At 42.9% G+C, this 24,771-nt stretch overlaps 1 protein-coding gene across 2 annotated transcripts in view; it reads left to right on the top strand.

Annotated features, from left to right (window-relative positions):
• Positions 1 to 24,771, top strand: part of COL15A1 (collagen type XV alpha 1 chain) — a 369,611-nt gene that overhangs the window by 88,410 nt on the left and 256,430 nt on the right. For both annotated transcript variants that reach the window (XM_056520745.1, XM_056520744.1), the window contains one exon: positions 6,346 to 6,893. In XM_056520745.1, the coding sequence (XP_056376720.1) occupies positions 6,346 to 6,893 (548 nt within the window). The remainder of the gene's footprint in view (positions 1 to 6,345; positions 6,894 to 24,771) is intronic.

The raw sequence follows: 24,771 nt of genomic DNA, 5'->3' as shown, positions 1-24,771 counted from the left end.
CCCCACAATAATAAAAATTTTAAATCATCTGGTACGGCACTGTTTCCAAAACGGAGCCTCCAGCTGTTGCAAAACAACAACTCCCAGTATTGCTGGACAGCCATTGACTGTCCAGGCATGCTGGGAGTTTTGCAACAGCTGGAGGCACCCTGTTTGGGAAACACTGCCGTAGGGTAATTTTGGAATCAGAGGCAAGTGTAATTCTTGCATCAGTGTTCGTCCCTATGCAATCCCTAATTTAGGCCTCAAATGCTCCTGGCCCTCTCTCATTTTGGAGCCCTGTCATATTTCAAGGCAACAGTTTAGGGTCACATATGGGGTATTTCCGTACTCGAGAGAAATTGCCTAACAAATTTGGGGGGGGGGGGCTTTTTCTCCTTTCACGCCTTATGAAAAGGTAAAGTTGGGGTCTACTCCAGCATGTTATTGTAAAAAATTAAATTTTTTACACTAACGTGCTGGTGTTGCCCCATACTTTTTATTTTCACAAGAAGTAAAAGGAAAAAAAGACCCCCAAAACTTGTAAGGCAATTTCTCCTGAGTACGGAAATACCCCATATATGGACGTAAAATGCTCTGCAGGCGCACAACAATGCTCAGGGGTGAGAGCGCCATGTACATTTGAGGTGATTTGCACAGGGGTGGCTGATCGTTACAGCGGTTCTGACATAAACTCAGGAGCTAGGGGCAGGTCAGTGTCCCCTCCTGACTTGCTTGCCAATGTAAAGTTAATATCAGATCTCCTCCACCAAAGAGTCTCTCAGCCGAAGCCGGGCACAATACTTGCTAGTCTTGGTTGCAGTGAAACTTTTCTTGACAAGTCTGTCAGGCACAATACTTGAACGTTGCAATAACCTGAAACAACAAAGGTGTGCTGGTGCACGACAGTCAAATAGTCTGGCAACTAAGTCTGGTTAAACTTTCCTGTACATAAATCACTTCCTTTATGTACTTCTGTACATAAGTCACTTCCTTTCACAGTCTCGCCTATCAGGCTGGGCCCTAGGTTGTGAGATGAACCTGGGGTTACGAGACTGGGCCTCTTGCACGGGGTCTACGTGAGTGTTCCAAGACACGTAGAACAATCTGGAATTAGTAATGGTGAGACTGATTGTAACCACTACTTGTACTGCAGCGGCTTGCATCAATGAGGGATTACTTGTTGGTGCCTGCTGATCTGGCCAAACCTCCGCAACTGCAGGAGTAGGCCGAGGCACATGTGTAGGTACCCGCTAGTTAGGCCAAACCTCCTTAACAGCTGCAGTAGGCTAGGGTACTTTTGTTGGTTCCCAAGGTCAGGCCACACCTCCTCGCTCTTAGGAGTAGGCCTGGGCACATCTGTACAGGACCCTTGACACAGATACTGGGGATCCATCGCTGAGGAATCTGTTGGCTTGGACAAGTATGGTGAGCCATGGCAAGCCCCTCGGGTACGCCTGTGGAGGCCTGTAGACCTGGCCTCATCTCTGTGGCTGGTAGAGTGGGCCGGGTCAGGCACTTGGGCATTTGTGTTAGCATTTTGACTTTACGAACATAAACATTTTGGATAGAGTAGGTAGATTGACAGGCCTTTTCAATGTTTAGGCCTATGCTGCCTGGAATCAGTTTGTTAACAACTTCCTTCAGGACATTTATTAGCACCTCTCGGGTCAGGATTTCCATAATCTTTTTGCGGAGCTGACAGACTTGTTAATACTGGGCAGGGGATGTCTTCTTGCCCTGATTGCTGCGCTTCTTTAGGGATGCAGTGCAGCTGAGACAGAGAAGGCAGCCATCTGCCGTCAGCACGCCAGCATGTGCTTCAATTTTGGCCCACCGTTTTCTTCTTATGACTGGACCCCTTGATAGCTTGTGGCCTACTGGCCCTTTGAGAGGCCTAGAGTGGGGGTGCAGTGGCCTGGATAATTGGCGCTGCACCGGCCTGGATTGGACTAGGTGGGACCCCCCTTCTAGTGCTTTCCCCCTAGGGTGTGAGTCTTTCTGGGCACTGTTGGGCACTAAAGGGTGAATACAATGGCCCCCCTGGTATCAGCAACTAATCTCTTTCCGCTGTCAGCTTTTGCAGAGTCTGCGCTGCAGCGGGTGCTGAACCAGGACTTATGGAGCCTAACGCAGCCACCGGGATTCCTGCTTTGGTCCCCTCGGCAATGGGCTCCGATTCCATCTTGGGATTCTTGGTGCAGGAGGATCGCTGTGCATCCTCTTCATCCGCCCCCTGGCAATGTTCCACCTCGGACTTGACACAGCAACATGATCTCCACACCCAGGGGCAGGACGCTGGCTCTGGCAAGAACCTTTCACGCGCTTCTTGACCATCAGGTTAACCCTTGCAGGTACAGCAGACATTTAGGTGCGCAACACGGCCTACTGTTTGCACATAGTTAATTTAACTTTTGCAGACTTCCTCACAACAGACAATACAGTTTTCTTCCCCTCCCCCTTTACTTTTTCAGCGCCACGGTAAAGACACATTTTAGTAACACAGTCCTGCACACTTTTCTGGCGCAAACTTGTTCACAACTGCATGCGATTTTCTCTTGGACACAATTCAGACTGGGGGGGGGGGGGAAGGACTCACGGTGCATTGCATATGGCGCACACCCGTTTCCTGATAACGGTGATTTGGTGGTTAAGGCACACACCCGTATCCTGTTTGTGAAGCCAAGATTGAGGTGAGGCATGGTGAATGGCGAGACCACGGGGTGCAACGGTGTAGGTGGATGAGGCAGTTGGTATTAAAGCAGGGGGTAATATGTTATTAACCCCTATTGTTCGTGACGCCAGAGTGGTTTTTGGGTATCGGGAACCACCCAAATGATATCTCCATTATCCTAATGGCTAGGCAGTGAAATGAGAGTCCACGACCAGGTTATCATTTAACAGAGGCTTTACTGAGGTCAGATGGTTGTTATAGTCTCTACAGCTCGGCCAGAATCCCAGAGAGGTGGCCAGGAACACAGAAGGACCTCGCAGCTTGCTGGGACCAATTATAGTTGTAAAGGACTTTAGATCATTGACTTTAGGCTTGACTGGACTGTAGGTAGTGACAGCAGACATAGACTTGACTTACTGGAAGTGGCTGTAGATATAGAGGCCTTCTAAGTATGCCGGACACTAGCACTGGGACATCTGGTCTCTCTGTTCCTCAGCAGCAATAGAGCCAAAAGAGGCAGATTGCAGTACCTCCTTTCCTTAAAAAGGGGGGCTGTACTAGAAGCCCATAGGTCAAGCTGCGGGTCATGTGTTAAGCTGTTGCTCTCTGGGTAACGTGATAACATCATGTGAACATATCATGTGACCTCCACAGGTCCTTAACACCTTATATACAAAATACATAACTTTATACTGGCTATACACATAGTACATAACCTTGTATTGGCTAGACATAGTAATACCAACTTCATTATGGGACCCATGGAAAAATGGAGAAAAAAGGTGTTAGAGGCGCTGCGCAAAACGTGGTCACACATGGAAAGACTCGAGCCAGCACATGACAATTAATATTTTATCTGGCACAACGGACGACGCGTTTCGGCACACAGAGAGTGCCTTCCTCAGGTCCAAACATACAGTGCAAATTCTGGAGTAGATCAGATGCAAGATTGCACTTGTGGGGTTCCTGTGATGAGCGGTGCTGGCGTGAGACCCACCCCCTTGCGCAAGGGTCCTGTCCCGGTCAGAGGGCGGCAGCCATTACCTACTAAAACCATACTCCCACCGGTCCACTGCAAGTATTGATCCCAGGAAACCTGGGACTAAGGCTTGCCATCCGATCTGGTGAGTATATCACTTAGGTTAGGTGGAGGGTCACACTATGTCGTTATATGTAAACGTTTTCTTTTTCCCACTTTCCTACGTCTTCATTATGGGGGAGACACTGCAGGAGAGCCCCCAGGACACTGACAGGGCCTAAGGTTAGTGTACAGGGTTACATCCTGTACTGGGACATTACAAAAGCATCCCAGAGTTATTAATGTTTAAAGTGACAGTTCTGGTCCTTAAGGTGAAAAGGGGATCGGTCCTTAAGGGGTTAATAACAACCAGAATGAATAGAATTATTTTTATCTAATTGACTACCTCTCAAAAAATGTCCATGAATTGATGAAAAGAAAATATTGTATGCAAGCTGTAAAGGGTATGGAACAGCAGAAGAGTTAGCCTTGGCATTTGTGCAACACTTTTGTCTATCACATTTTATTGTGTATTTCCATTATGTGTTATGTCTCATTGCTGCTGCTTTACAATGTGTAGGCTTCTGGTGTAAATAGTTACATTACTGACAGACATAATAATCACATAATAATAATCAGATCAGTTGCTTGCATTAGTCTGTCTAGATTGTGGCATAAATATACAAAAATGACTTACTTTGTCCTTATCCCCCTTTTCATCATCTGAAGTTCTTACTGACTGTAGTACCAGAAAGCATATGACACAAGTCTGCTCTTATCGTAAAGTTATATACCAGTTAGAGCTATAAAGAAGGAAAATTTAACCATTGCATATGTTTGACAAATGCCTCTTAAAGTGACAACCCCTGAATTGGTTACATTGGCTACATACATATATGGTAGTTTGGAGTAGCGGTATTAGTCCTGTGATGCAAATGCAAAATAATAAAATGTTGCAGAATCTTGTAATACCTTTTTTATTGGACTAAAAGTATTTTCTAAAGACAAGCTTTTGGGAATCGTCAAAAGTATTTCTGAGCTCATAAGCAGAAAACACACAGGTTACATCTCACAAATATACAGATAGAACAACACATATGTTCTTTTATCCTCTGCATCTTTGTTAAATGTAACCATCATATAAATTGTGGAAACTATTTATTGGGGTCAATGGTTAGCCAAACCAGCTGCAGAAAATATGCAGCAAAATCTAGCACATGTGACCCTACCGTTAAACGGAGATTAGAGAAAATCTTGGTTTTGTTTTATGCTGTATTAAAATGTGTATATGTTATTATCCAGTGATATATTATGTAACATATGTTATGTGATATATTATGTAGTAGAAAATGGTTTCATTATTTAATTTAAGAATGCACAGGGGAGAGCATGTAAACTTTGTTGACAAAATTAGGGTAAATAAATGAATAAAATCTGTCTAGTTCTTAAAGGGGTCCTCTGCTGAAAGCATCTTATCCCCTATAAGATGTTTGCAGCTTCCACTTTCGTGATGTCACACAATGCCCCCTCCATTCATGTCTATGGGAGGAGGCATGACGGCTATAGACATGAATGGAGGGGACAATGTGTGATGTCACAAATGCGGAAGCTGCAAGCTTCTGTGTTCTGGATGCCGCCGCTGCCAGCCCATAGATCCCGGGGGTCCCCACCCCGTGATCTAACATCTTATTGGATGCCAGCCGCCATGCCCCCTCCATTCATGTCCATGACAGCTACAGACATGAATGGAGGGGGCCAGCCACCACTCACCCCTCCGTTCATGTCTATGGGAGGAGGCATGGTGGCTATAGACATGAATGGAGGGGGCATTGTGTGACATCACTAATGCGGAATCTGCAAGCTTCCGTGTTCTCAACGCTGCCGCTGCCGGCCCGGAGATTGCTGGGGTCCCCAGCAGCGGGACCCCCGTGATCTAACATCTTATCCCCTATCTTTTGGGATACAATGTTTTCAGCGGAGTACCCCTTTAATGTCAAATTAGAGTGGTCTTTCTAACAATATGCCACGTTTATAACAGTGGCTAAGGCTGGTTTAAAATGTGGCACCTCTTTAGACTGTCTACTCTAAGCCTGCACCATCTATTAGAGGTTAGTTTTATGCCACAGATCTGTGTTAAAATTTTGTGCATGTTCGGTGTATTTATGTCATGCCCCTTTCTAGCAAAGCCACAGCCATTTTCTGATAATCCCACCCCTAAGTGTCCACAAATAAGTGTCCATGTCATGAAAACCAGTTCTGGGAAGCCAATTACTCCATATATTTGGTGCATGCATTTTTGTTTATCTCCCTATTTTATTTGATAACACGTGTCCATACATAACTACAGTATGGACAACCCTCAGGGTCTCTATGGTCAAAGTGAAGATTGAACTCATTTAGGTTAGTTATATAAATATTGTATTTTCTCAGAAAAAAAATGGTCTCACAGCTGTGTGTGAGAATGCTGTAGGTTCAGTGCCAAAAGTCAGGGTCAAATTCTGTCAGGAGAGGATCTGATCCTAATTTTGCCATGGAGCTGTAATACAACTGTGTAAATAAAGCCTTACACTCATTAGAAGTATATTGAGCCAAAAATCACTGTCTCCTCACTGACACATTGTTCCCATTATATATGTCATTCAAACACTAACTTTATTTTGGTTGTATTTTACAGATCGGGGCAGCAGAGGACATCTTGATCTCCTAGAGTTAATTGGAGTGCCTCTGCCTCCTTCCGTGTCTTTTATCACTGGATATGAAGGGTTTCCAGCTTACAGTTTTGGCCCAGATTCTAACATTGGCCGCCTTACACGCACATTCATTCCACAGCCATTTTTTCGAGATTTTGCCATTATTGCTACTTTAAAGCCTAACAGTAACCATGGAGGTGTTTTGTTTGCTATAACTGATGCCTTCCAGAAGATCATTTATTTGGGACTTAGGCTATCATCAGTGGAAGATGGTACACAAAGGATAAATATATACTACACAGAACCAGGTTCCCATATTTCCAAAGAGGCCGCGTCCTTTAAAGTGCCAGTAATGACAAACAAATGGAATCGTTTTACAGTAACTGTGGTGGGATATGAGATGGTTCTTTATATGGATTGTGAGGAGTATCAAAGAGTCCCATTCCAAAGGTCAGCAGAGCCATTGACATTTGAAGCCAGTTCTGGTATATTTGTTGGAAATGCTGGGGCGACCGGACTAGAGAAATTCACAGTAAGTACTTTAATACTTATATTTTATATGAGGGGAAACACCTTTTTTTATCCCATAGTTTAAGGTCCTCAATGTAGTTAAAAAATATAAAATTGAGACCCTATAAAATGGAATTCCTGATTACAAAATGGATTTGTGTCTTTTCAAAGATGTAAAAAAGGAAAGGTTGTCTTTTGCAACATAAAATATGATAATTGTATCATAGGACATAAGTTTTAGTATGCCAGCCTACCAGAGGCATATCTCCATGCCATTCTTGATCTTACCTAATAAGCATACATGCTCCAGAAGGGGTTTTGGCCAGGATGTATGAGCAAGACAGGTATTTTAAACTTCTTAAGGTGAATGTATGCATTTTGTTCAGTGTTTAGTATGAGATTAGCTGAACACAGCCAGTTTAGATAAAATGAAAATGCAAAACAGTAATAACACACAAGTTCTATACGGTAAGTGTTTTTTGGGGGAAAACATACTGTGACAGTAACTATGAGGCACATCTGCATGCCATTCTGGACTTTACCTCATAAGCATAAATATTCCAGAAGGGCTTTTGGCCAGGATGTATGTGCAAGTTTCTCTTTGCTTGCAATGTGTAGGCATATCGTAGGCTCTAATATATCTCATGTAATCTTGCTAATAGATGTGAGAAGAGTGTTAAAGGGGTACTCTGCCCCTAGACATCTTATCCCCTATCCAAAGGATAGGGGATAAGATGTCTAATCTCGGAGGTCCTGCCGCTGGGGACCCCCACGATCTCCCTGCTGCACCAGGCATTTTAGAGCGTTGGGTGCAGCAATGGAGGCTTGTGACATCATGACCACACCCCACTCATGATGTCACGGCCACACCCCCTCAATGCAAGTCTATGGGAGGGGGCATGACGACATTTGACATTTGGGCCACATGTCTTTTTATTTGGGGAACAGACTCCGAATGTTTTAATCCAGTGACGCCCTTGGCTGTCAACATATTACAGAAGTCAAAGTCACATATCTTGTAAAGTCCTGCCCGTAGCTCTGTAATATCCCACATCCGATCAGCTGTTTTTCCCCTGTGCCGAAAGAAAAAGAAAAAAAAAAAGAAAAAAACTGTAGCAAAGTAGAAATATTTACAGAAAAATATAATGGTGTCCCTTTAAGTGAAACTCCATAAAAGTTTATGAACTCCTGGTCTTGTGCTGCGATCCTCAGAGGCTCCTAGCACTAATGCTGTAAATTCATGCACGCTCGCTCCTGGCAGCCGCGTGCTCCCCAGGTAAAGTGACAGGCTGGGAGCGAGCACAGCAGAAAGCTAATCCCATCTGTAGCTTTGTCCATCAGCCATCTCTTGCCCATGACTCGTGAACAAGCTTATGCTGCTGCAGGACTCATCAGTGTGCCAAGAGGTTTGGGGGCCCCTAGTGACGTGATTTTCAAAGACAGTTTTCTTTAATAAAATGTGAATTTTCTTGAAAGAAGAATATTAGAAAAACAATTGTTTTGCCAAGATGTACAGCATATCAAAAATTTTGTTTTGGTGCTTAGCGGAGGGGTACACGGGTATGCAAGGGTGAAGTGGTCGACCCGCACCAGCATGCCTAGCGGACGGGGTACGTGGTTATGTGGAGGCAGTGTGGTAAACCCGCATGAGCGTACTTAGCAGAGGGGTACATGGTTATGCAGAGGCGGCGTGGTCAACCCACCACAGGTCAGGCGACGTCGCACAACCAATAAGAATCATTCTGAAGCACTACGTGTGAACTTTGACCTCTGTGGAAACCGGTTGAACTGAATCATTTTGTTAAAACTAGTTTTCTCTACCTTAAACCAGTTTCAATTGACATTCGGTTTTTGATAAGTAGGTAATGCTAGTTTGTACAAAGGCATTCTGTAAATATTCTAGTTTGTAAGAAGGTGTTTAGTAAAAACTGGTGTTTCCACAAAGGAGTTTAGTAAAACTGGTTTTAACTAGGAAAAAGCAGTCAATTCTAGTTTTCACAAAGACGTTCAGTTAAAAATAGTTTTCGCTCCATTTTATAGATTTAACTGTGACATACATATATGGATGGTCAATACAAGGAATCTGCATGTAATTTTTTTTTATTCCAAGAACTCAGGACCATTGGGCATGCTTTATTTTTGAAAAATCAGACCTGAGCACTGAGCCGGACATTATAAATACTTCTCCACTAAAATAAATAACTGCAAGTGTGTCTGCAAATACCTGGTACCTTTGATGGCAATGTACAGATTTACTGTGTCAGTTTGATAACTAATCCATATACCGGCCACTTATGGCACAAGATAGGTAGGGACCCTAGCGAATAAAATGTATATCTAAATATAACATTTCTTTAACAATGGGAGAAAGCATAAACCACAATATAGCTGATTCTTACTATCATTTCCAGTCAGCTTTTCCTGCTTCTCATATCCTGAAATAGTAAAATATGTATATTTACTGGGTGCGGTCATATGGCAGATCATTATTTTTTTATATCTGGACTGTATTTGTATTCCAGAAAGGCAGATGTGACCATTATTTTTGGAAAGTTTTAGAGGTTTAAATGTAGCTCTCCATTATAACATAAAATATAGCAATGTATGATAGCTGGGGTGTATGTGAGGGATTTTCCATTAATAGGCTAGCGGAAAATTTGACAGTTCAGGTATTGAGCCAATTATAAAAGGTGGAAAATACTCATAATATGAAATAGCTACCACTTAATGTATAAATCTGTGCTAAAGCCATTACGTGCTTAATATGTGTCATTGCGTGTAACCATGTAATTACTCTTTGTCAGCTTCCTCAGGACTAGTTTTTATTTGAATTCTTTGGGTTTAACAGTTAGGAAGTATAATACTTTTTATAAGTTGTCATTCATAGATTCTCCCCCTACTACATGTTGTTACATTAAAGTAGCATCAATCAGGGTACAAAGTCACACATGACTGTACATGTGGATATCTCTGCAACTGGTGTGCTCAAGAAAACCAGGTTCACACTAGTAATATGGGAACACTTTTAAGTACCACGGCCTCAAGTCTTGGCCAGCCCATGGTTTTTTACAGCTAGAACAGACTGCTATTTAAAAACTACAGTGATATATACTGTATATATATATATATATATATATATATATATATATATATATATATGTATATATATATATATATATATATATATATATATATATATATATATATATATACATACACAAACACATACTGATATATTCAGTATCTCACACAAGTGAGTGAACAGTCTGTGTAACAGTGTTTACTGTTGCTGTCCACTCAAAATAAAACACAGCCTCTAATGTCTGAACCTTGGTAACAAAAGTGAGTACGCCCTTAAGTGAAAATGTCCACGTTGGGCCCAATAAGCCATTTCCCTCCCCAGTGTCATGTGATTCATTAGTGTTACAAAGTATCATGTGTGAATGGAGAGCAGCTGTCTTAAATGCAGTGTTATTGCTCTCACACTCTCTAATACCGGTCACTGAAAATTCAACAGGGCATCTTATGGCAAAAAACTCTCTCAGAATAAAAAAAAAATTGTTCCTCTACATAAGGATAGCTTATGATATAAAAACATTGTTAAGACCCTGAAACGGCACTTTCATGGAACAGGTTCCCATTCAGAACAATTCAAAGAAGTTGAGTGCACATGCTCAGTGTCATATTCAGAGGTTGCCTTTGGGAAATAGACGTATGAGTGCTGCCAGCATTGCTTCAGAGGTTAAAGGGTTGAGGGGGGGAGTAGGGGTCAGTGCTCAGACCATACGACTGTACAACTAAGGTCGCTAAGTATGCCTGTTACTGCTTTTCCCTGTATCCTGTTTTATGTATCCTTCACCGTTCAATCAAATAGAGATTTTCTTATGAGCAATCTACAGTCAAGCATAATTCTGTACCTGCATGAGTGCTGCTGGCTCTGGGGAGCTAAAGTTCATTGAGGGAAACATAAATGCCAACATGTACTGTGACATCCTGAAGCAGAGCATGATCCCCTCCTTTCAGAGACTGGGCCAGAGGACAATATTCCATCATAATAGCAACCTCCAACACACCTCCAAGTCGGCCACTGCCATGCTAAAGAAGCTCAAGGTAATAGTGATGGACTGGTCAAGTACGTCTCCAGACCTAAACCCTACTGAGCATTTATGAAGCATCCTCAAATGATAGGTAGGGGAGTGCAAGGTCACATCCACCAGCTACATGATGTTGTCATTGAGGAGTGAAGGAGGACTCCACTGGCAACCTGTGAAGTTCTAATAAAGTTCATGCCCTAGAGGCTTAAAGGGATACTCTGCTGCTAAACATCTTATCCCCAATCCAAAGGAAAGGGGATAAGATGTCTGATCGCAGGGGGCTGGCTGCTGGGACCCCCTGCGATCTCCAGGGCAGCACCCTGGTTATCCAGTGCGCGGAGCAAACTTTGCTCTGTGCCGGATGATAGGCGACCACAGCCGTCATGCCCCTTCCATTCATGTCTGTGGCAGGAGGCATGATGGCTATGTACTACCCTTCCATAGACATGAATGAAGGGAGCATGGCGTAACGTCATGAACACTAAAGCTGCAAGCTTCCGTGTTCTGGACACTGTGGTCTCAGGCTCAGAGATCACTGGGGGGGGTCCAAGCGGATGGACCCTGGCGATCATACATCAAACACCCCTTTAAAAACTGTTATACAGGCTGTGCACTCACTACTTTACTTTGTGAGTGTTAATATAGTAACTAAAATGTGGTGGTTTACTCACTTATGTGCAATACTATATATCAGACATTCTGAGTTTCAGGCAGATTGATAAATCAGGGCCAGTATGTGTGAACATATCCTTATCAATCAGTCTTTAACTTTCCAGCTGGAGATGTGCACCTTTTTCCCATGTAGCCTGTACAGCGGCACACACAGTCTTTGTTGTGTGTAGTGTTGAGCAAAGTTTAAAAAATTTGCAGTGGCAGCTTTGCCAAATGTTTTGCAAAAGTTTTTCTAAATGAATAACTTCAGACCGAAGCAGGAACTCAACAAAAACCTTTATCATTTGTTTATAACATTGCCTAAGAACCTGAAAGGCCTGCAGAACACTTCTAATTCACCTAGGAATTGTTGTAAGACTATGTTTACATGGGGAACTATGTGCTCGGAAAATCTCTGTGTGGACATTTTCATGACATCGGGGTGCCAGCTGAACATGCTGGCACCAGGACCGCTCGGAAATGCGCCATCTCATAGACAGCAATGCACTTCCGTGCAGATTCCACAGAAAGAATAGACATGTCTATTCTTTCTGCGGACACAGGAATTTGAATTTCTGTGCCAGATGTTTCCGGTGTGGAAATTCTGCTATGTGCACAGCGCAGCAGATTCTCATTGAAATCAATGGGACTTTGCTGCTGTGGAATCTCCATGCTGTGGAATTCTACACAGAAATTCCATCGAGTGAACATAGCCTTAGGCCAAGTTAATGTCAAAGTTAGAGTGACATATACTGTTAAAGGGGTACTCCGTGGAAAAAAAATTTTTTTAAATCAACTGGTGCCAGAAAGTTAAACAGATTTGTAAAATTACTTCTAATACAAAATCTTAATCCTTCCAGTACTTATCAGCTGCTTTATGCTCCACAGGAAGTTGTATTTCTTTCTGGAATTATTTTCAGTCTGACCACTGTGCTATCTGCTGACACATCAGTCCATGTCAGGATTCAGGAACTGTCCAGAGTACAAGCAAATCCCTATAGCAAACCTCTCCTTTTCTGGATAGTTCCTGATACAGACAGAAGTGTCAGCAGAGAGCACTGTGGTCAGACTGATAAGAACTCCAGAAAGAAATAACACCTTCCTGTGGAGCATACAGCAGCTGATAAGTACTGGAAGGATTAAATAAATAAAAAATATTTACAAATCTGTCTAACTTTGTGGCACCAGTTGATTAAAAAAAAAAAGTGTTTTCCACCGGAGTACCCCTTTAACTAACAGCTTAAAAACACACTGCAGTAGCGGATGTTGTATGCTTTTTAAAGTTATAATTGAAGTTACCAAAAGTGTTCAAAGTGTTCCAAAAAGTATTTCTTGTTGGGAGTAGCAAAAGGTTGTTCACCTGGAAAGTAAAGAGGCAATGGCCTTTTTGGGGAGTAACAACAGGATTGGCATCCTGAAAAGTGAAAAAGAAATGGCTTTTTAAAAAATAAAATAAATAAAAGAATTATTCCCTTTTTGGGATCCTCTGGTTGTGTAGGCCTGCTTGTAGCAACAGCAGCAAGGGCTGTGGTAAAAGTAACTGCAGCAGTACAGTAAAACATAAAATACAGGACAGGAATGGAATCTGTGCATATGTAGGCCTGGTAGTAGCAGCAGCAGCAAGGGGTGGTGGGCTGGTAGTAGTTGTATTAAGTGGACAGTGGGGACAGTGTACTGGAGGTATTAATAGGCAGTGGACAGCAGGAAGTGGTTCACTGTTGGGGGTTGTAGTATCCAGCGTACAGCAGGGGTGGTGGGAGTACTATGTAATCAGTGGCATTTGGTACAGGAGGTCTACATTCCTCACTGATCCATACCTGATTCATTTTAACAAAGGTAACATTTTCCAGATTGCTGGCAGACAATCTTGTTCGCTTAGGGGTAACAACTGCACCTGCAGCACTGAACACTCTCACTGATGCTACCCTGGAGGGTGGACAAGACAGAACACCCATGGCAAACTGGACAAATTCTGGCCAATGTCTAACCTTGTGGTGCAGAAGTCTATGGGGTCTAATGGTGCCTGCCAGAGAGAAGGCACAGCTCAGGTATGAATCAAGCTGGTTTTTCTGGGGTGGTGAACATCCCTTTGATGACCATTCATGTCAGGTTGGCATACTAGATATAATCAATAATAGAGAGAAGCACAGTCGGCACTGCCACTTCACCCGGTGTATACACCTTGCGTCTAAGAATCAGCTTGCTCGTGTCCACTACTTAGTGCTATGGAGGCATTTGCTTCTATGGGGCTCAGTGATAACAGTGAAAAACGAAGTCCAATAAAATGAGGAAAGAAGGAAACTCACGGCACTCGTTCTGGATACACTTGGATATCTTTATTCCCGATGGAGGTACATGAAGATGTCGGGAGGGGGAGAAGAGACAGCACAACGTCCGTTTCCCGTCTCTTCTCCCCCTCCCAACATCTTCATGTACCTCCATCGGGAATAAAGATATCCAAGTGCATCCAGAACGAGTGCCGTGAGTTTCTTTCTTTCCTCATACTAGATATAATTCTGGGTTATGTTGATGTCACATACGTGTTCCTGCTTCCTCTTCCTATGGTAAAATGGCAATAAAAAGACTGAAAAATAAAAGAAGCAATCTTATTGGTTGTTTTGGACAACTGGTAAACTTTTCCTCTGCACAGGTTTTGATAAATCTCCCCATTTGGGTTTAATCCTCATCCATTTTCACATTGAGTTTTTGCCGTGTAACCAGCTTCATCCAAAGCAAAGCGGGCAATATTCACCGTCACAAAAAACTTCTGACTGAACCCAGCTTCTACAGCTTCAATTTGCTCAACACTAGCTGTGTCAGGAGCTCTTACTCCGGAAGAAAATTACTTATTTTATAAAACACAAACCTAGAAGTGTTCGAGTTATTTAGTATTAGTTGCACTGAAATAAAACATCTGACTTGACATTTATACAAAAGGTTTTGCGGTAAGAATCTGTTCTTGCTTGGCTCTTTTTATTTTATTAGCATAGCAGGTAACTAATATCGGGATTTTGGATATGTGGATGTATTTGTGAGACTGATTGTTCGTCAGTACTATAAAAGACATGCAACCACTTCAACACTAACTGCTTTAACCTCCTCTGAAAATGTTTCTTTTTAAATTGAATGTTCTATTCAGAGCACATTTCGCGGTAATACAATGCATTTTATAATGTTTTAGACACTTTCTCATTTTATTTGTTTTTTTTTACATTTTGTATTGTTAAAGGGGTTATCCACCATAAGGTGATTTTAGTACGTACCTGTCAGACAGTAATGGATATGATTAGGAAGGATCTGCGCTTGTCTTGGGGCTAAATGGCTATGTTATGAGATTACCATAATACTGTGGCTAGCTATTTGTGAACTGGGTATTTCCTGTTGGATTTCATTCTCAAACTACACATCCCATAGTTCCATGCTTGTAAGTTTAAGGTCACTTTTCTCCTTCCCACACATCAACCACCCCACCCATTGAAACACACATGAGTTGCATTCCATTCAAAAGACCAGTGTTTTCTAACCAGGGTGCCTACAACTGTTGCAAAATGATCTCTCTCCCACTCAGCGGTCACTCCACCCATTGAAGCAGACAGGCTCCCTGTCATCACCTGACTAGTGATGTTATGTATCGGCCAAATTGCAACCTGGCAAAACCAGAGACCTGAGTAATTTTGTATGCTGTTAAAAATAAATATTAGGGCGAAAATCACAGAAGAATTGTGAGAAAACCGTCACACACAGGTACAGACACTATATTATGGCCTACACTAACTTTACAGCCCCTGTAGCATCATCAAATAAAAAAAAATCCTGGAATACCCCTTTAAGGCCTACTGCTAAAATAAAATGAATAAAAAAGAAACCTTTTTTTCCCATCATTTTGTCATCAAAATCCCACTCTAAGAATGTTAAAATAGAATTCGAAATTTTTCCAAATGTATTAAAAATAAAAAACATTTTCCATGTAAGTAAGTATTTAGATCCTTTGCTAGGACACTTGTAATTTGGCTCTGAGGGCCTCCCATTTCTCTTGATCATCTTTTTTTCTACACCCTGATTGGTGTCGCCTGTGGTAAATTCAGATGATTGGACAGGATGCTGGATGCATTGTGTGTGTGAGGCTACTGGGGGCATTGTGTGAGGCTGTTGGGGGCATTGTGTGTGTGTGTGGGGGGCTGCTGGAGGCATTGTGTGTGTGAGGCTGCTGGAGGCATTGTGTGTGTGAAGCTGCTGGAGGCATTGTGTGTGTGGCTGCTGGAGGCATTGTGTGTGTGAGGCTGCTGGAGGCATTGTGTGTGTGGCTGCTGGAGGCATTGTGTGTGTGAGGCTGCTGGAGGCATTGTGTGTGTGAGGCTGCTGGAGGCATTGTGTGTGTGGCTGCTGGAGGCATTGTGTGTGTGGCTGCTGGAGGCATTGTGTGTGTGAGGCTGCTGGAGGCATTGTGTGTGTGAGGCTGCTGGAGGCATTGTGTGTGTGAGGCTGCTGGAGGCATTGTGTGTGTGGCTGCTGGAGGCATTGTGTGTGTCAGGCTGCTGGATGCATTGTGTGTGTGGCTGTGGAGGCATTGTGTGTGTAAGGCTTCTGGGGGCATTGTGTGAGGCTGCTGGAGGCATTGTGTGTGTGAGGCTACTGGAAGCCAGGGCTGGACTGGCCTACCGAGATATCTGAAAATTTCCCGGTGGGCCGCCAGCCCTGGGGCCGCTTTGAGATGTGGCTTCACCTCCAGCGGCCGCCAGGGCCAGATCATCATTGTCGCTCATGGAGCGCCTGCTCCGGGCCCCATGCCCGCAGGGGGCCCCCATCACATTAGGGACATCCCTGTGTCCCGAAAAATCTTTTTGGGACACAAGGATGCCCCGGTTACCTCTCTGCTGCCCCGCGTTAACTTTAGAAATGCTGGGGCCACCGGGAGGTAACGAATGCAGGGACGTCACTGACGTCCCGTGCGTGCGCCCATAGTAACAGAGCAGAGCGGAGCAGTGAGGAAGACGCTTGCGCATGGTAAGTGACCAGCGGCACATCATCTTCAATGTTCCGACCACCCCACCTCCAATCCCGGGACGTACTGCTATGACCCATAGGCCATAGCAGTAGATCGTGACCCCGGAGCGGTGGTCGAAATGCTGAAGTGGGGCAGTAAACAGGCATACACAGCCTCCAGCCATACACTGTATATGGCTGAAGGCTGTATGTCTGTGGGGGAACTGTACTGCACCTAATGTGGGGGACTATACTGCACCTAATGTGGGGGAACTATACTGCACCTAATGTGGTAGAACTATATTGCATCTAATGTGAGGAACTATACTGCACCTAATGTGGGGGAACTATACTGCACCTAATATGGGGACTATACTGCACCTAATGTGGGCAACTATACTGCACCTAATGTGGGGGACTATACTGCACCTAATGTGGGGGACTATACTGCACCTAATGTGGGGGACTATACTGCACCTAATATGGGGAACTATACTGCACATAATGTGGGGGACTATACTGCACCTAATGTGGAGATCTATACTGCCAACTTAATGTGGGGGAACTGTACTGCACCTAATGTGGGAGAACTTTACTGCACCTAAAGTGAGGGAACTGTACTGCACACCTAATGTGGGGGAACTGTACTGCACACCTAATGTGGGGGAACTGTGTATTAGGGGGGATGGCAGCAGTGTTTTGGGGGGATGGAAGGGGAGGGGGGTCAGCATTGTATTAGGGGGAGGGGGTGATCAGTATTGTATTAGGGGGATGGGGGAATCAGCATTGTATTAGGGGGGATGGGGAAATCAGTATTGTATTAGGGGGATGGGGAAATCAGCATTGTATTGGGGGAGGGGCGATCAGCATGGTATTAGGGGGAGGGGGGATCAGCATGGTATTAGGGGGAGGGTGGATCAGCATTGTATTAGGGGGAGGGGGATCAGCATGGTATTAGGGGGAGGGTGGATCAGCATTGTATTAGGGGGAGGGTGGATCAGCATTGTATTAGGGAGATGGGGGAATCAGCATTGTATTAGGGGGAGGGGGGATCAGCATTGTATTAGGGGGAGGGGCGATCAGCATTGTATTAGGGGGAGGGGCGATCAGCATGGTAAGAGGGGGAGGGTGGATCAGCATTGTATTAGGTGAGAAGGGATCAGCATTGTATTAGGGGGATGGGAGGAGGATCAGCAGTGTATTAGGGGGATGGGAGGGGCGATCAGCATTGTATTAGGGGGAGGGGCGATCAGCATGGTATTAGGGGGGTGGGAGGGGGATCAGCATATAGCAGCACTGTAATCTACATAGCTAACAGATATATAAGTGTTGTATATTGCTTCTTTTTAGCCATGTTTTGTCGCACGTCGAATATTATTCGGTAGGTGTGCCCCGAGCCGAAAAAGGTTGGGAGCCACTGTCTTACAGGAAAGCCACAGTGCCATGATGGAAGTCCAAAGGTGTCAAACACTAATGAACATCCACTCACACGCAGCCTACATCCAGTCACATGATCAATCCGATCACCTCAGAACTGTCACTCCATGCCTGAGCAACCAGATTCCTTGGTTCCTGTTTATTTGTAAAGGTGTTTGCTATTATGAATATGACCTAAAGGGTTTTCTGACTGTCTTTTGATCTTTGTCGGCATTAACACTAATATCTGTTCTAGGCTTCGCTCATAGCGGCACGCGATTTTTTCCCCACAATCTTCTCTGCACTTTTCTATGCAGAGGGGAAGAGAATAAAGCTTGTTTGTTTGTAAGGCTGGGTACAAGTCTCGATTTTACCATCCGATTAATAGACAGTAAAATTGGACAAAACCGGATTCCATTAAATTATACAATCATATACTAAATTTTTCTTTGGGATCAGGCGTATACTCCTAAAATATACCTCAGACGTAACCAATAAAACAGATGTGGACAGAGCCTAATCACTTTGCTTGACAACTGCCAGCCCTAACTTCCCCCTCTTCCCCATTTTAGGCCAAATGTAAAGGGGTATTCCAGTGTAAAACTGTTTTTTTTTTTATATCAACTGGCTCCAAAAGCGAACAGATTTATAAATTACCTCTATAAAAAAAAAAATCTTAATCCTATCAGCTGCTGAAGTTGAGTTGTTCTTTTCTGCCTGACAACAGTGCTCTCTGCGGATACCTCTGTCTGTCTCAGTAACTGTCCAGAGTAGGAGCAAATCCCCATGGCAAACCTATTCTGTTGTGGACAGTTCCTGAGACAGACAGAGGTGTCAGCAGAGAGCACTGTTGTCAGACAGAAAATGAACAACTCAACTTCAGCAGCTGATAAGTACTGGTAGGATTAAGATTGTTTAACCTCTTAAGGACGCAGGGTGTACCTATATGCCCTGCGCCCAGTCACGGTATATAACGTGGGGTCACGGCGTGACCCCGCATCATACCAGGTTGGTCCCAGCGGCTAATGAGAGCCGGGGCCCTGGGCTAATTGCGTGCGGCACCACTATTAACCCTTTAGACACGTTGATCGCCGAGTCTAAAATGAAAATGAAAGTTTCCCGGCAACTCAGTCGGGCTGATTGGGACAATCGCGGTGAAATCGCGATGCCCTGATCAGTTAGAATGTGAGCAGAGGTCCCCTCACCTGCCTCCGTCGCGTCTCTGATCAGCAATTGATTGCTCCAAGCCTGAAATCCAGGCTTGAGCAATCGACCGCCAATAACACTGATCTTTGCCGTGTCAATGCAGGGCAATGATCTGTGTATGAGATCGGTATGTTCAGTGTAATAACCACTGGGGGGGCTATAACACTGCAAAAAAAAGTGTAAAAAAAAAGTGAATAAAGATCATTTAACCCCTTCCCTAATAAAAGTAAGAATCACCCTCCTTTTCCCATTTAAAAAAAAAACCTGTGTAAATAAAAATAAACATATGTGGTATCTCCGCATTCGGAAATGTCTGAACTATAAAAATATATTATTAATTAAACCAAATAGCGTATTTTTGGTCACTATTTAGATCATGAAAAAATAGATAAAAAGCGATCAAAAAGTCCGATCAATATAAAAATGGTACCGATAAAAACATCAGATCACGGCACAAAAATGAGCCCTCATACCGCTCCGTACGCAGAAAAATTAAAAAGTTATAGGGGTCAGAAGATGACAATTTTAAACGTATAAATGTAGTTATGATTTTTTTAGGATTAATACAAAATCAAACCTATATAAGTAGGGTATCATTTTAACCGTATGGACCTACAGAATAAAGATAAGATTTTTACCGAAAAATGCACTCTGTAGAAACGGAAGCCCCCAAAATTTGCAAAATGTAATTTTTTCTTCAATTTTGTCGCACAATGATTTTTTTTTTCCGCTTTGCCGTGGATATTTGGTAAAATGACTAATGTCACTGCAAAGTAGAATTGGTGGCGCAAAAAATAAGCCAAAATATGGAATTTTAGGTCCCAAATTGAAAGCATTATGATTTTTAGAAGGTGATGAGGAAAAAGTGAAAATGCAAAAACAGAAAAACCCTGCATCCTTAAGGGGTTAATAGAAGTAATTTACAAATCTGTTAACTCCTTGACGACGCCAAATGACTGTGCCGTGCCTGAGATCTAGGCAGGAGCAGTCGAGCAGCGCTAATACTGATCAATGCCATGCTATTGCATGGCAGGGATCAGAGTAGGAAATCAGTGTGTGCAATGTTATAGTCCCCTATGGCACTTTATTTTAGAAAATAAAGTGTTAATAAATGTGATTTAACCCCTTCCCTAATAAAAGTCTGAATCACCCCCCTTTTCCCATTATAAAAATTAATATAAACATATGTGGTATCGTTGCGTGCGTAAATGTCCGAACTATAAAAAATATATCATTAATTAAACCGCACGGTCAATGGCGTACGCGCAAAAAAATAGCATATTTTTTATCACTTTTTATGCCACAAAATAATTAATAAAAAGCGCTCAAAAAGTCCGATCAAAACAAAAATGGTACCGATAAATATTTCAGATCACAGTGAAAAAATGAGCCCTCATACATCCCCATATGCAGAAAAATAAAAAAGTTATAGGGGTCAGAAGAGGACAATTTTAAACATAATTCTTGTGCATGTAGTTATGTTTTTTTCCAGAAGTACGACAAAATCAAACCTATATAAGTAAGGTATCATTTTAATCATATGGACCTACATCGTATGGAAGCCCCCAAAAGTTACAAAATGGCGTTTGTTTGTTTTTTTCAATTTTGTCGCACAGTGATTTTTTTTGGAGGGTTTTGCCAAAGATTTTGTGGTAAAATGACTGTCATTACAAAGTAGAATTGGTGGCGCAAAAAATAAGCCATCATATGGATTTTTAGGTGGAAAGGGTTATGATTTTTAAAATGTAAGGAGGAAAAAACGAAAATGCAAAAACTGAAAAACGCTCCTTAAAGGGTTAAACTTTCTGGAACCAGTTGATATAAAAAAAATAGTTTTTCACTGGAAAACCTTTTTTCTTTTAAATCAACTGGTGGCAGAAAGTTAAACATATTTGTAAATTATTTCTATTAAAAAATCTTAATCCTTCCTGTACTTATTAGCTGCTGAATACTACAGAGGAAATTCTTTTCTTTTTGGAATGCTCTCTGATGACATCACGAGCACAGTTCTCTCTGCTGACGTTATTATAATAATAATAACGCTTTATTTATTTATTGTTGTCCTTGAACCCAAGTCCCCATTACTGCAAGGCAGCAGTGCTAACCACTGAGCCACCATGCTGCCCTTAGCATACATCTGCTATGCATCTGCTATGCATGGTTGCTAAAATGGACAGAGATGTCAGCAGAGAGCACTGTGTTCGTGATGTCATCAGTGTTCCAAAAAGAAAGGAAATTCCTCTGTAGCATTCAGCAGCTAATAAGTACTGGAAGGATTAAGATTTTTTAATAGAAGTAATTTACAAATATGTTTAACTTTCTACCACCAGTTGATTTAAAAGAAATAAAAGGTTTTCACTGGAGTAGCCCTTTAAGGTAACATTAGCCCCTCTTGCCTACTGGACCCTTGTGCGGATGCACAGATTGTACAACCCTTCTTGGGATGAAAACTTAGCCCATCATCATGCCCATTAAAGTATATCACTCTTGTAGCCAGTGATGTTGCTATGGGGGGGGGGGCTGGGCGGACCACACTGGCTGACACCCTCTGGTGGGGTGACATTCTGACTCCGGTGCATCCGTCCCATCCCTGGCACACACTGTGCTACTGTAGTCAGGGGCCTGGCAGTTGCACAGTAAGTGACACTAGGCTAAATACAGACTGGAGGTGTGCAGCATTACTTACATGTACTTCTATTCTGCACACCTCCAGTCTCCTTCCTGTACTAAGTATCAAGTCAGAGAGGTGGGGGAGGGGCAGAAGCAACACTGAAGTCTGGAGAGGTCAAAGGCTATCAAAACCAGGAGCCTGCCTGTGCCGTTTGTCCTGTGCCCTCCTACTTTTCATTATTTCTGGTGTTCTCCCCCCCCCCCCTTCACAGTTGCCCCTGAATGGAGGGAGTGACATATGTAAGGAGACTGCAAGAGGTTAGTTACTTATAGTGGTCTCCAAACTATAGACCTTTTGCTGTTGCAGACTACAACACCCAGTATGCCTGGAAAGCCATTGGCATGCTGGGAGTTGTAGTTTTTGCTACAGCAGGAGGTCCAGAGTTTGGAGACCACTGGTGTATTGTATGAGAATGTGTTAGCCTCTTAACCCCTTAATGACAATTGACGTAAATGTACATTTTATTCCCAAAAAATGGGTAAAAAATTTACAAAAAGTTAAATATGAGCAAAAGTGGTACTGGTAAAAACTACAGATGAGTGGTGGGGGACACCATTTTCTACCGCACCGGGTGACACCAACCCTAGCAACACCACTGCCTGTATTAAAGCTATGATATGAAATACAGATGATGTTGAGCCATTTCTTTTTGAGAGCCAACACAGCAGGCCAGCGCTGTCTAGTCACATGCCGAGTCTGCTGTTAGATAGACACACATGCCTCAGTTACAGTGAACACATTAAGACTCTTATCAGCATCATTAAAATGCGCTCCTGCTGAGACTGCGTGGTATTGAACAGATGCCAAGCCACACTTGTACAGAGAGAGGCTGCCAAGTCTGACAGTTCACAGGTTAAAAATGTAGGTAGACTAACATTCTCGCAGTCAGTTCATTCATCATTTGTATTAAAAAGACACTGCAATGCAACATGACATATCAATTCTGTTTTTATGTGCAAAAGAAGAGGACTGGACCAATGCATTGCTTGTTCTTTATTTTTACATGAAAGATCATTCTGTACTAAATTCCCATACCGCTTCTTTGTCTTTCCCAATGATGCAAACAAATAGAAGTCATGCATATTCTTGCATTATTTGCAAGCTCGAAAAGGCAGAGACGGCTGCCATGTAAAATCACCAATACTTCTTTTACTACTGGAAATCTGGTGTGCTGCAGTGGTCTTTTGCTGTACGATCGGTGTGCCCCTGAAGCACCCCTCATCATCTTTTGGAAAACAATTCTCTGGTTGTGCGGCTCTTCTCAGATAGATTTATTGTAGGAGTTTAGCTGGAATTAGATCAACTGGCTCCAGAAAGTCAAACAGATTTGTAAATTACTTCTATTAAAAATCTTAATCCTTTCAGTACTTATGAGCTGCTGAAGTTAAGTTGTTTTTTTTCTGTCTAACTGCTCTCTGATGACACCTGTCTCGGGAACTGTCCAGAGTAGAAGCAAATCCCCATAGCAAACCGATTCTACTCTGTGCAGTTCCCGAGACAAGCAGAGATGTCAGCAGAGACCACTGTTGCCCAACAGAAAAAAAACAACTCAACTTCAGAAGCTGATAATTATTGAAAGGATTAATGGGGTATTCCAGGAAAAAATTTCATTTTATATATCAACTGGCTCCAGAAAGTTAAACAGATTTGTAAATTAGAGGAGATCGCGCCGCGATCCTGCATCATATCGCGTCCGTCCCGGGGCTCATCAACGGCCGGGACCCGCGGCTAATACCATACATCGCCGATCGCGGCGATGTGCGGTATTAACCCTTTAGAAGCGGCGGTCAAAGCTGACCGCCGCTTCTAAAGTGAAACTGAAAGTGACCCGGCTGCTCATTCGGGCTGTTCGGGACCGCCGCAGTGAAATTGCGGCGTCCCGAACAGCTGACCGGACACCGGGAGGGCCCTTACCTGCCTCCTCGGTGTCCGATCGACGAATGACTGCTCCGTGCCTGAGATCCAGGCAGGAGCAGTCAAGCGCCGATAATGCTGATCACAGGCGTGTTAATACACGCCAGTGATCAGCATAGGAGATCAGCGTGTGCAGTGTTATAGGTCCCTATGGGACCTATAACACTGCAAAAAAAATGTAAAAAAAAAAGTGTTAAAGGTCATTTAACCCCTTCCCTAATAAAAGTTTGAATCACCCCCCTTTTCTCATAAAAAATAATAAAACAGTGTAAAAAAAAATAAAATAAACATATGTGGTATCGCCGCGTGCGTAAAGGTCCGAACTATAAAAATATATCATTAATTAAACCGCACGGTCAATGGCGTACGCGCAAAAAAATTCCAAATTCCAAAAAAGCGTATTTTGGTCACTTTTTACACCATTAAAAAAATGAATAAAAAGTGATCAAAAAGTCTGATCAAAACAAAAATCATACCGATAAAAAAATGAGCCTTCATACCGCCCTGTACGTGGAAAAATAAAAAAGTTATAGGGGTCAGAAGATGAAATTTTTAAACGTATAAATTTTCCTGCATGTAGTTATGATTTTTTCCAGAAGTGCGACAAAATCAAAGCTATATAAGTAGGGTATCATTTTAACCGTATAGACCTACAGAATAATGATAAGGTGTAATTTTTACCGAAATATGCACTGCGTAGAAACGGAAGCCCCCAAAAGTTACAAAATGGCGTTTTTTTTTTTCGATTCGCCGTGCATTTTTGGGTAAAATGACTAATGTCACTGCAGAGTAGAATTGGCGACACAAAAAATAAGCCATAATATGGATTTTTAGGTGGAAAATTGAAAGGGTTATGATTTTTAAAATGTAAGGAGGAAGAAACGAAAGTGCAAAAATGGAAAAACCCTGAGTCCTTAACCCCTTAAGGACCAGGCCATTTTACACCTTAAGGACCAGAGCGTTTT

This window comes from Hyla sarda, chromosome 5 (genome assembly GCF_029499605.1).
Source record: "Hyla sarda isolate aHylSar1 chromosome 5, aHylSar1.hap1, whole genome shotgun sequence".
In the NCBI taxonomy this organism is placed as follows: domain Eukaryota; kingdom Metazoa; phylum Chordata; class Amphibia; order Anura; family Hylidae; genus Hyla; species Hyla sarda.
The sequence above is the reverse complement of the archived record's forward strand: the minus strand, read 5'-3'. Positions and strand labels throughout refer to the sequence as shown.